This window comes from Morus notabilis, unplaced genomic scaffold (genome assembly GCF_000414095.1).
Source record: "Morus notabilis unplaced genomic scaffold, ASM41409v2 Scaffold220, whole genome shotgun sequence".
In the NCBI taxonomy this organism is placed as follows: Eukaryota; Viridiplantae; Streptophyta; class Magnoliopsida; order Rosales; family Moraceae; genus Morus; species Morus notabilis.
Window position 1 is genome coordinate 181,356 of NW_010362274.1, and position 12,441 is coordinate 193,796.

General features: G+C 34.5%; 2 protein-coding genes across 5 annotated transcripts; one reads left to right on the top strand and one right to left on the bottom strand.

Moving 5' to 3' along the window:
* Nucleotides 1-1,005: 1,005 nt before the first annotated feature.
* On the top strand, nt 1,006-6,268 carry LOC21392393 (G-box-binding factor 1). 4 transcript variants are annotated; one of them, XM_024167824.1, is made up of 12 exons: nt 1,007-1,446; nt 3,014-3,248; nt 3,325-3,372; nt 3,485-3,574; nt 3,665-3,754; nt 3,923-4,098; nt 4,215-4,269; nt 4,543-4,591; nt 4,732-4,916; nt 5,087-5,164; nt 5,420-5,545; nt 6,176-6,268. In XM_024167824.1, the coding sequence occupies exons 2-12, from the start codon at nt 3,192-3,194 to the stop codon at nt 6,254-6,256; spliced, it is 1,035 nt and encodes a 344-aa protein (XP_024023592.1). In that variant the 5' UTR covers nt 1,007-1,446; nt 3,014-3,191; the 3' UTR covers nt 6,257-6,268. The 4 variants fall into 4 exon arrangements, with proteins under 4 accessions (XP_024023593.1, XP_024023592.1, XP_024023591.1 ...); XM_024167823.1 differs by having other exon boundaries at nt 1,008-1,446; nt 4,684-4,916; XM_010101530.2 differs by having other exon boundaries at nt 1,008-1,446; nt 3,127-3,248; nt 4,684-4,916.
* Nucleotides 6,269-6,613: 345 nt separating this feature from the next.
* LOC21392394 (HVA22-like protein k) lies at nt 6,614-10,216 on the bottom strand. Its single transcript, XM_024167826.1, has 8 exons — nt 10,016-10,216; nt 9,232-9,290; nt 8,848-8,945; nt 8,221-8,272; nt 7,692-7,755; nt 7,467-7,562; nt 7,235-7,307; nt 6,614-6,764 (listed from the first exon to the last, which is right to left on the bottom strand). Exons 1-8 carry the CDS (start codon nt 10,046-10,048, stop codon nt 6,655-6,657), a joined length of 585 nt encoding a protein of 194 aa, XP_024023594.1. The 5' UTR covers nt 10,049-10,216; the 3' UTR covers nt 6,614-6,654.
* Nucleotides 10,217-12,441: the final 2,225 nt, after the last annotated feature.

Genomic DNA, 12,441 nt, shown 5'->3' on the forward strand with positions numbered 1-12,441 from the left:
TATATGTTGAAGGCATGACATAGTATTTTCTGTAAATATATATTTTTTAGACATAAGTCAATCCAAGCCATAAATTTGTGTTATGTCTGTAAAGAGCTCAAAGATTATTAGAGCTAGGTCGGCCTTAGACCTGTCGTGCTTTAGAGCCAGGATGGGTCAACTCTTTCCATGCCTAATTTAAAATTTTAATTCAGATCGTTGAGTCTTGGTCGGGTTAGATTGCGTTGTTGTCTGAACTTTCACTTTTATTAAAGAGTAAAGATCAATACTCATTAGCCATATCAAGGAATAAAAGAAAATAAATATTGTTATAAAAAATTAATAGTGTTAAGTACTGTTCACTAATAAAAAGTGAGTCATATAATGTATGAAACTCATAAGTGAAGCCCACCTTTTATTAGTATATTGCTTAACAGTTAACACCAATAGCACCTCAAAATATTTTTCAAAAAAGAAAAAAGAAAAAAAAACATTAAAGAGAGAAAATAAATAAATAAAAGAAATAAGCATAAACGATAAGAAGATTATCCGTTTGTTGTAGGATGAGTCATCTTTTCCCAAATTTTTCCCTTATAATTAATTAGGCCTCGTCATTGTCTTACCCAGTAGCGCATTGACAGCTAAGATTCCTCCATTCTAGCACGTGTCAACTAGGCGAAACACGAGCCCGTTTGATACTTAGATTTGTTTTCAGATTTAAATTATATTTCGTGATTCACTACAGTATTTTCTCTCATAAAAAATACACATAAATTAAAAATGATTCTAATCACATAGTTTGAATCTATGAACTAAACGCTACCTAAGAACCTATTTAATTTATGAATTAAAATTATGAGATTAAAATTATTTTTAATTTACATATATTTTTTATAAAAAAAAAATAATGTAACAAATCATAAACAATAATTTAAATTAAAAAATAAATTCTCAAACTAAAAAACACCCAAAACTAAAACCTTCTCCTATTGGATACCGCCACACCCGACCGGATCACTCCGTACTGTTCCCAATTACGCGCGTACCTACACTGAAACCACATCCACTCCCAAACTAAACCAAAAAACAAAAACAAAAAAACACAAACACACACACAAAAACACAAACACAATCCCAGAGGTTTCTCTCTCTTTCTCTCTTTGTGTGTCTTTCTCAGTTTCCAGTTCGGTTTGCTTAGTGTTAACGTTTGTGGGGGATTTTTTTTTTATTTTTTTGTTAACGTTTGTGTTTTTGTGTTCGAGTTTTTGGACCGCTGAGATTTGGTTTTCGAGGTTCTGAGCCCTAAATTCTCGGCCGTTGATTTTTTTTTTTTTTGGGCGTTTTGAAGTTAGACCGTCCGACCTGGACTTTTTTGGAAAAAGAAAAGAAAAGAAAGTGAATAAATAAAAAAGAAGCAAGAAACCTGGCTACTCACTCTGTTGTTGCATCCAAACGGCATGAGCACAGGTCAGTCCAATCTTTCTCTTTCTCCCTCTCTCTCTCTATCTGCTGTGGATTTTTTCTATATATATGTATATGTATTTTTTTTTTTGTTATTTTCTGTGTTCTGAGACTTACGGAGATTATCTTTGCTGCTAATGATTAGTTATTGTTCTGTCGAGTTTTGATTCGAACTTCTGAGGCTCGAAATTTTGAGGCTTAGATTTGAATTATCAAGTTTATTTTTGAGATAAACGAGAAATAGTTGATTCGGTTTTTTGAATTCTCCTGTTTGCTGGACCAAGTTTACTTTCTCTCTCTCTCTCTCTTCTTTGTGTGTGTGTGTGCGCTTAGAAATGAATTCAATTTCTGTTTATGAATTCTGAAACGAGAATTGCTTGATTTGATTTGAAAACGAGACTAGTTGCTCCTAGTTGTAAATATACTCGAATTTTGTCAATCGATTTTGAAATTAGTTTCGTAATTTGGAAGTACTTGTCTTGTTTATGTTATGCTAACAAATTCGGTGAACTAAGTCAAAATTCAGAGAGAAAATAATACGTAAATAGAATTCAGCTCTTTTGTTTCGATTTAGACTTTTTGAGAAATTGCAAGTAATTAGAAAAAAATTAGTTAGCATGCTTTTGTTTGTATTCTTCTGCCGCCAAACCCAACGCGACTTTAGGACTTTTTGTACTTGAACAAGAATTCAAATTTTGAATTAACTTTTGGTAACAAGAAATACACTTGAGTTCACTTCTTTATTACTAGTAATTCAATTAACTAGTTGGTCCTGTTTGTAATTTTTAAGCCCCCAAATTCCTCAGAAATTTTTTTGGTTATTACACATACACTTGAATGTTTGTGTATGTGAAAAGTGAAATGCTATTTGTTCAGAAGAGTTATATATAGTTGATCTAGCGAGTAATGAATCTATAGTTATTTATAATAACTAGTTCTTTTCAAGATAAGGAGTACATAGTACTCTGTAATGATAGTGGTGTCCAAGAATTCTTTGAGAGTTTGATATATATATATATAAACACATTTATTCTTCTAGATAGAAAGTGTAATTATAGGGGTTTGCAATAATTCCTTAAGAAATTGTGTGGGGGTGTTCAATAGTTCGTAGTGAAACCGGGGGTGAATTTGACGAATACCGCTTTTAGGGAGTTGGTAGTTGAATATACCACTTTTGTGGAATGACTTGAGCCTAATTTGCACATAAAAATAGTACAATTGAATAACTAGACAACTTGGCCTGATTTACAAGAGAAACTAGTTTTGCGCATTTGAAACATGATTGTATCAAAAGAATGTTACCTGGATAGAGCTGTGTAGATAATCATCGAGAAACTTTCTCACCGAATCCTAGGAGATGGATACGAAAATCCTTTCTATTTTTATTTTGAAATTGATATTGAAATTTTGATTAGTCCTTGGCTTGGTCTTGAGTTTTGAAAGTTTATAGAGTTGAATTCTATTCAAGACCAGACATTTTAAATTGTTTTAGTTAAAGGATTTTGTGTGCCAATATCTTATTCATTATAAGCGACTTTTACCAAAGAATGTTGCTATTTTCACATTGTAACAGGTCCAGATTAACAACGTAAATCTACATGTCCGTTGTGTTATTAGACTAAAAACTTTTTTGTTCCTTGGCTGTTGTGTTCACTGTTCACGTGCTTTGTAAATACCGTCAAGCAGAAAAGTAAACTGCTATTAAATCCTTAAAGAAAGAAAAAAAAAGACGAGTTTCAAGAAGCAATCTGATGGGAACAGGGGAAGAGAGTGCAGCGTCTAAGCCTAAACCATCAGCTTCAACTCAGGTAGTTAACTACCTCTTCCTCTTCCCCTGTTCCTTCTTGTCAAGTTATTTACACAATTTTACCCTTTTATGTACAGGATATCCCAACCACACCATCATATCCTGATTGGTCGAGTTCTATGCAGGTTTATGATTATACAAAATATGTGGATTTCGTTCATAACTACGTCATATAAGATTTAATTTGGTATATTTTACAATGTGATGTTATAGCTTACAATACAGCTTCTTATTTAGGCTTATTATACTGCTGGTGCTACTCCCCCGCCCTTTTTTGCCTCGACGGTTGCTTCGCCGACCCCTCATCCGTATCTTTGGGGAAGTCAGGTGAGTATCACCTTTCCTTTGCAATTATAGATTGATACATATTATTTAGGCCATAGATTCTTATTTGCTCTTATGTTGACGAATTTTCAGCATCCTCTTATTCCGCCGTATGGAACTCCAGTTCCATACCCAGCTATATATCCACCAGGGGGAGTTTATGCTCATCCTAACATGCCCACAGTATGATATTCTTTTGTTGTTGTCTACTCATCGTTGTCTTTGTTTTGTTTTGTTTTTCTTATTATCAGTGCTATTTCTCTCAATCAGACCATTGTAGATGGAAATGGCTCAAAAATATCTGGAAACTTGTAAGTTGCTCATCTAATTTTTCTTCCATTTCTTCTGCAGACTCCTGTCCCCATGAACACAAATCAAGACATGGAGGGTAAGGGCACAGATGGCAAAGACCGAGGATCAGCCAAAAAGTCCAAGGTAAATTCCAGAAATGCGGGAGCGGTTGGTGGGAAGGCTGGGGAGAGCGGAAAAGCAACTTCAGGCTCAGGGAATGACGGTGCTTCGCAAAGGTTCTTAATCCTTTTGTTTTCAGATTTTCCTCTTAACAAGCTTTAGATCATCGTCTTTCTTTGGTGTTAATCTTAGTCTATATGTTTTGATTGAATCTTTGATGATCTGTATATAGTGCTGAAAGTGGTTCGGAGGGTTCATCAGATGCAAGCGACGAGAATACCCAACAGGTATGCGACACCATTACTAGTACTTTACATAATAGTGTTATTTAGCAATCACTTTACACGTGAATTTGAATGGTTAAGGAATTTGGTTAAGCCTTTTGGTACTGAACTGGAAATGTCATCGCATGTGTGAAATCAGTTGCTTCCCGGACATATCACCTTGCAATTTTAACCAATTAAAGTCCTTTTTTCATGATGAACCTTTTTTTTCCCCTTGGGCTAAAGTAGATGTACTCTTTTGTAGTCTAATTAAAAATGCGCCTAATTTTGTTGTAGGAGTTCTCTGCTAACAAGAAGGGAAGCTTCGATCAGATGCTTGCAGACGGTACATTATTTATTGTCAAACTACAATTCCTGCATGTGTTGTAATGATAATTAAAAATAATTGCTGAAATGTATTAACAAATAATTTCTCAGGAGCCAATGCTCAGAATAACACAGCTGGTTCCATTTTGCAAGCTTCAGTGCCTGGGAAGCCTGCAGGCTCAATGCCAGCAACCAACCTGAACATCGGCATGGACTTATGGAATGCATCTTCCGCCACTGCTGGAGCCACAAAGTTACGACCAAACCCATCTGTTGCCTCCTCGTCGGTTGCTCCATCCACGATGATTGGACGCGAAGTTGTAATGCCCGACCAATGGATTCAGGTATTAGCACTGGGCTCATTATTCAACTGTTCCTGAAATGTCAAAAGAAATAGATCAATAAAGTTGATAATGATGTGCCGCTAATCAACCTTCGATTTTTAATTTCATTTTCTGCCTATATGCCAATAAGGGCATCTGTTTACTAATTGATATACTTCTAATATTGACAGGATGAACGTGAACTAAAAAGACAAAAGAGGAAGCAATCCAATAGGGAGTCAGCTAGGAGATCAAGATTACGCAAGCAGGTAAAAAATTATACTTGTACCTATTTGTCCTCGCCAACCTTGTGTTCGTGTTTTCTGGCCAAGGTTAAAAGATGATAAGAGCAGGTAAAGGGAAAAGCAAGGAGATTTTCAACGTAAACGGAAATATTATATCGTCTGTACTCAGTATCTGTTCAAGTGATAATAGTGTGTAAATAAATATTTTTATATATGTTTCTGTTCTAATATACTTGCTTATGAAGCAAAAATCGATTTTGCATTTCTTGTTCTCATCAGGCTGAGTGTGAAGAGTTACAAGTGAGGGTTGAGAACTTGAGCAATGAAAACCGCAGCCTTAGGGATGAGCTGCAGAAACTTTCCGAGGAATGCGAAAAGCTTACTTCTGAGAATAGTTCAATCAAGGTCAGTCTCACCTTCTCTTGTTCCTTTCTTTCTTTGTATTTAAAAATTATTAATCTAAATCAAATTGAAGTATAGATCGTTTTCCCATAAATTTTACCAACTCAAATCTCAACTTTTATATATTAACTGATGTGGCATGTGAGTAGTCACTTTTTTTATTGATGAGTGTTTGAAATATTACCACGTCATTTTGTTATTGGTCGGAATTATCTATTAGTTTTTATTTATTTATTTATTTCTTTCATTCATGCTTGTCTTTCTCCTTTTATATTTTCACGATTGGCACCTCCCTTTTAATCATTTTAATGTCATTTTTGGCTAAAACAAAGTTTTCCAAAATGTTAGTTGTGTACCATAACCTCTGCTTAAATTTCGCTAATGCGTAATATCACCGGGGACTTATTAGTAAGCCTGAACCAGCGAAATCAACTGTACTTTTTTTTAAAAAAAAAAACTGGAGGAAAATTTGTGGTTTAGTTGGTTTTGATTTCTTCGGACAACTAGATATAAATTAACACGTTAGATTTTTTAAAGACCGCTCTAAAACGATCAAAACCTTTATTTTCTTTTACTACTTTGTTACTTTGTTAAGCAGGAATTACAACTTATATGATTTTGTGATCATAACAGGAAGAATTAACGCGATTGTGCGGACCGGATGTCGTTGCGAATCTTGAACATCAGGCTCGTACTGGCGAGGGCAAGAGCTAAAAAATAATAATAATTAATAATAATGCGGTTAGAGTAGAAATTAATAAAATACTCCAGGAGAATAATCCTGGATTTAATTAAGCAGAGAACATTTATTTTTTGCCACTAATTCACGTCTATAACCCCCTAATCTTTGATTGAGTTGCACGGACTAGGTTATGTTTTGCAAGTCGTATCATTTACCCATGGCAAAAAGCATGTATAGCAGGAGCTCAGTAATTCAAATTAAATTACCTTTTGTGATGATTAAGAAGCACAAACATTTACAAGCCCGCTCGACTGAAGAAACTAATATCTATGCTAACCTAGCACACAGCACACAGCACACAGCACACGTCTCTCTCTCTCTCTCACACACACACACACACACACACGCATTTATGACAGGCGAGGGTGCACTAATCATCATGAGCATGATCAGACTCGACATCCGAGGTGGTTGCTCCTTGGCCTTCGATTGCGTTGGTTGGTCGGGTTTGAAAATTTCCTCCATTTAATAATTGATCCGCTGGATTTAGAAAAATAAATAATAAAACAAATAAGATTATGTGTGTGTGTGTGTGTGTGTAGCATACGAAAATAAATCGGTAATGCAACGAAAGCATTACAATTTGCAGTTATTCCCCCCCTCCATATGTAGTCAGCTATAGCTGTTTGATTATGTACAAGAAATAATCATTAGACAAAAGAAAGAGTGGTGTCGGAATCCTATATTTCATTCGAACCTTTTTTTTTATACCAAATCCGGCAGGTGAGTTGGTAAATACAATGTTAATAATAAATAGATCTGAATTTCCAAAAAAAAAAAAGGTGAAGATTTTAAACGTCTATTAATTTAAAGATAGTAACTCAATTACTTGGCACTAAAAGTTGGGAATGCCTGTCAGTTTTCAGAGAAAAAATGTATGGAATAGTGGGGTTTGGGCGAAGGTTCGTCGTATTGCATCAAATAAGAAAAGAAAAGGGCTTCATTCTTACCTGATCCCATAATCTTCAGAAGCACCGCCCTAGCATATTGGATTTCTTCTCTGTGTGAACTGAAGAGTTTGACCTGCATATTGAAACCATAGAATCGCTTGGAATTTGGAAACACATTTCGTCCAAAACGTGGATACAAACACGCACTTGCAGTTTTCAAGCAATAATCCGGAGTTGTAAACAAGAGATTTAAAATAGCCAAAAACGGAATAAGAAATACAAAGGGACAGACCATTTCACGATATGCAACGCCCAAAAACTGATCAATTCTCGATTGATGCCTCAAGAAGAAGGGACGCAAGTGGCTCATGTACAACTGCTTAGCGCCCTGGTGGAAAGCAGCACTTAATTTAACCGTCGAAAGTTCTCATATCTGAAGGATGAACTTTGTGCGTGTGCGAGTAAAAATAAAAGAGACCGACATTCTTTTAAAATAATAACAACAATATGAACTTACATCAACAGATGGAAGTTGAAGCCAAACAAGAAATGCGAACTTCGTATGGTAATACATGGGAACCCTGTTTATTAAGAAATCCAAACGTCAGGAAACAAATAGTTTCAAACATGTACTTATTCCAAATCCAAACCATCTACCTGCATTATCTTGAATATGGACAATAGGTGTCATGTTTTCTTCAATCGTTACTGTAATCACTCTCTTAAGGCCCATATATGAAAATAAAAGTGCATGAGTAGGCTCATCAAGACCTTTAACATAAATACAGCCAAGCGTTTTAAAAGCATTCCCCACATTCTATTGTTTGGGGCAAAAGGACGGGTACTGTAACAGATGCATGATCAAAATTCAAAGTAACACATGAATACGTGTAGCCAAAAGTGAGTTGGAAAAACTGAAAGATCTTGATCACATATGTTTATCCAATCACTAATTGCTACATTTGTTTTCAAAAGTAACTCTGCATCATACCTTGTCCCTGTGAGAACAAGGACCATGGTTTAGAGAATGGAGTTCAGAATCATACCAAGAAATAAGATTATCTGAAAATACTTCCACAAGGCTGAAAGAACCATAAGCTGCAATAAATGAAAACGGACATTAAACGGAACCAATACTCACATGCTTCTAAGTACCAACACAACAACAGCAGAAGCAGCACCACAAACGAACTCCCACACGCAGACCAGGCAAATTTCTTATTTATTATTGTTTATTTATTCAAGGCAGAATCAAGTTGAGAAAACAGTGTAGCAAAAAAAGTTGAATTTGAATTTTTGTGAGAGAAAACATTGTAGTGAAAAGTTTGATTTGTTATTCGAATTATGAAACGAACAAGGCCTAAGTTAGCAAAGATGGTTTCTCTTGCTTCCATACCAACACATTATAGCACAATGTTAATCGTCATTCTTTCAAGACATGACAGAAGTTTTTTCTATCAGCTATTAATCAAGAACAGTTCCTAAAACATGGTTTTTAAATTTAGCAAATGCCATTTGATGATCTGGACTGATGACATTCTGCTAAAGGACATAACAAGATGAGAATTCTGAATTAGGCAGCAGAAGAATACATGAACATACCAGAATTAAAAGCATCCAAAATCAAAGAAAGTAAAATGAGAATAAAAAACAAAAAAAAAAAAATGCCGAACCTGCCCAATATATAAGCCATCTTTGTTGCTCACTGTTATCTTTCTTTTCAATTGCCTTAAATGTAGAGTATACAGGTAGAACAATGCCCACAGAACAACTAAAAAAAAGAACAAACCATATCAAGAAAACAACTAAACAATAAGGATTATAGCTTTCGTGGCTTGTACTACCCTCCTTACCCATTTGGAGGTTGGAAACAAAAGTAACTGCTTTAGTACTACGGAACTTATTATAGACCTATAAATGATTATCCACGAGTAATGTACTTGATAATATAAGCCCTTATCCATTGAAATAGCATGTATTTAGAAAGGAAATTCAAGGCAATCAAAAGAAAAATCAAGTGTAACATAATTAGAAAAAGCGTTGATCACACAACTTACCACGCTGTTCGGACTATGACGTTCGATCCGAGAGGACTAAGAAGTAACCGCAATCCAACCTGCATCAGGAACATAAAAGAATCAAAGTCAGAATGCAACAATCACAAAGGCAATCAACTCCATTATATATATATATATATATATATATATTCAAGATTACGATAATAATACTAGAGAAAGAGCCTCTGAGGACCAAAAAAGCGTATGCTTTGAAAAAATTAACAAAGTGCAAAAGTAAATTTCTAAATTATCATCAAACTAGCCACGGTATTGAAGAGAAATCTTCGTTCGATCAATTCTTCCCATCTAATAGTAATCAATGAAATGAACTAGTAGCAAGTTCAAAATCAGGAAGATTATATATGCATATACATGTATACATGTGCGTGTATGTGTATATAAATATATATATATATATATATACGGAATAAATAGTATCATCAGTCAAATAGAGATTTAACAGATTTCTCAAAAAAAAAAAAATGAAGATTTAACAGAGTAATAATTACAGCCATAATCACCGCTTAACTTTGCAATCACATAAAAATTGATCGGGACAAAAAATTGAGTAAAGTGTACGGTTCGAATCGGATTAACGTGAAACAATGGAAATCAGCAGAGATTAAAGGACGCCACAAATAGAAGAAGAAAAAACGAAATTCAAAATTCGAGATCCGAATTCAGAGCTTATACGAGAAAATGAAAAAACGTGAGGCCAAATCCGAAACCCTAAGCAGAGCAATGAAATAAGCGAAGAGAATTGAAGGAGAAGATCCGTACTGACCTCGCTGGTAATGGTGGATCCGAGAAGAGCCATTACAAAAGCAGAGAGTCCGATTAACCGCCAAATTTCGTTTGCTGTCACCGGCGTTTGCGCTTGGCTTTCGATTTTCTGAATTTCAAATACAAACGCTGAGCCTGCGTCAGTGCACGGTGGTGCGGGCTCATCAAACAACAATGCCGTTACGAGATGAGAATTTTTTTCCGTCCCTTTCACACACGTTTAAGCGAGTGATTCTGATTAATTTATTGAAATTTTATACCAAAAAAATTAAATTTAATTTTTTTGTAAAATAAAATACACTATATCAAAATTAAAATCATAAGTTATAATAACAAAATGGATCCTAAGAATTTCTAGATCGTAACTCAAAATTTTTATCATAAGGTAAAAAACTTAATATTATAAAAGTAGTTATTAGTGCATGTTTCTTTTTTTTTTAATAGGTACTTTGTATTTCAAGTTAAAGATATATACATACTAAGGCCCCGTTCACTTCACTAATTCGAATTTAGAATTTGAGTTGAGATGTGACTTTATGTGAGAGCTTTTTACTGTAGCAAAAAAGTTAGATGTGATTGTTTGTTAGAGCTTTTTACTGTAAAAAAACTCAAATTCTAAACTCGAATCAGCGAAGTGAACGGGGCCTTTTATTAGACATAAAGGATATTTAATCTTTATTTTTTGTGAATATATTTATCTTCAAATGTAAATGAATCTAAATATTCTTCCTCTACATCTACATCTTTCAATACAATAGTTATATGACAAGTGGGTCTTTTTATCGGATAACCCCGTCCTCAAGCTCGAGGTTTTAATTTTTTCACAGTGTTGCCCTCGTTGACTTCAGAGGTTTCACTGGTTCAATCTAGTGACACGCAAAGAGTAGGCGTTCTTAAACAAATCTCGATGATTGATGGAAAGCTCTAATTGGTAGAGAGGTGATGAGTGAGTTTTACTCGCTTATTTAGTATCGTTTTACACTTAATATCTAGTTGGTTTTCGAGGTTTTTGTTAGTTTTTATGTGTGTTTTTGTTCTTTGTTTGAAGGTTAGGTAAAAGTCTATGATTTGGAAGGTTTTGGATAAATTTCACTGAAATTTGACGAAATTAGTGCATTGGGGCAGAATGGGCAGCGCTTAGGCGCCCATGACAGCGCCGCAACACCCTGAATTTTACACAGTAGCGCCGCAGCGCTAGGAACTTAGCGCCGCGGCGCTACGACGCGAGAAAAGACGCGTTTTGAAGGCCAATCGCGAGAAAACTGACCTGTTTTGACCCTAATGCTCGGAAACATATAAATAGATTATTCTAGGGCAATTAGAAGGGACTTTTAGATTGTGGAATGACGGCTGGCTTTTGAGAGAAGATTCAAGAGAAGAAAAGGAGAATTGGGACGGAGAAGAAGAACGGCTCAAATCCGGAGACGGAGACGCTTCAATTCAACTCCAAACTAGTTCTTTTCTTTCCTTTCCAATGATTAAGACTTTGTTTAGGAATTTATTTTGTTTAGAGATGAACTAATTCCTTTTTCTAGGGCTACGATGTAGCCGGATTATGAATGTTCGAATTCTCAATCTTCTTTTTAAGTAATTGATGTTTAATCCATATATACTGAGTATTTCAATTTATTCTTAATGCTTGTGATTGTTTGGCCAACTATTACATGATTTTGTATTTGATTTGAGACTGAGAGGTGATAATTGAATAAGCTCTTAATTGAAATACCATGAGTTGTTCATAGGATAGAGATATCTATGATGCTTGTGCAGTTCTTTTGAATTTCTTGCACTTAATGATTTTTAACAGGTTTAGAAGTCTGACAGAGATGTAGATTTTGCTTGTTGGATTAACATTATTGTTGCTTGAGAAAGAATAATAATTGCTTTAGAGAAATTGCTGTCATTATATGATTGAATGTTAATTTTCTTGAATTACGAGAATTTGAACATGATTAATTTGGTGAAATTGGAAACCCTAGAATCTTAATCTATTGAATTTTCATCCATTGCTTAGCATTGTTTAATTTATTTAATTGTTTTAGTTTTACTTTACTTAATTTTATAAACTATCTTTTAAGTATTCAAATAAAATTAGGGTTAATACAATTTCGGTAATTAGTAAACAACAATCCTCGTGGGACGATATTCTTATTCACTATTATATTACTTGATTGCGATAGCGTATACTTGCTGTTATTTATTTTATTGTTCTTGTTTTGTGCTCTGCAGGAATTCACTCTTGTTTTTGCTAATATCGATACCAAATAACTCTAATTTTACTTTGGATTTTAATGTTGATTAATATGGGTACTAATTAGCTCTAGGATTAATTTGATTTTTTTTTTGTGTGTTTTTCGAGTTTTTTCTTTCTTTTGCAGGTAAAATAAAAAAAAATAAAAAAAAATGATGACTAAGTTGGAGATGGGC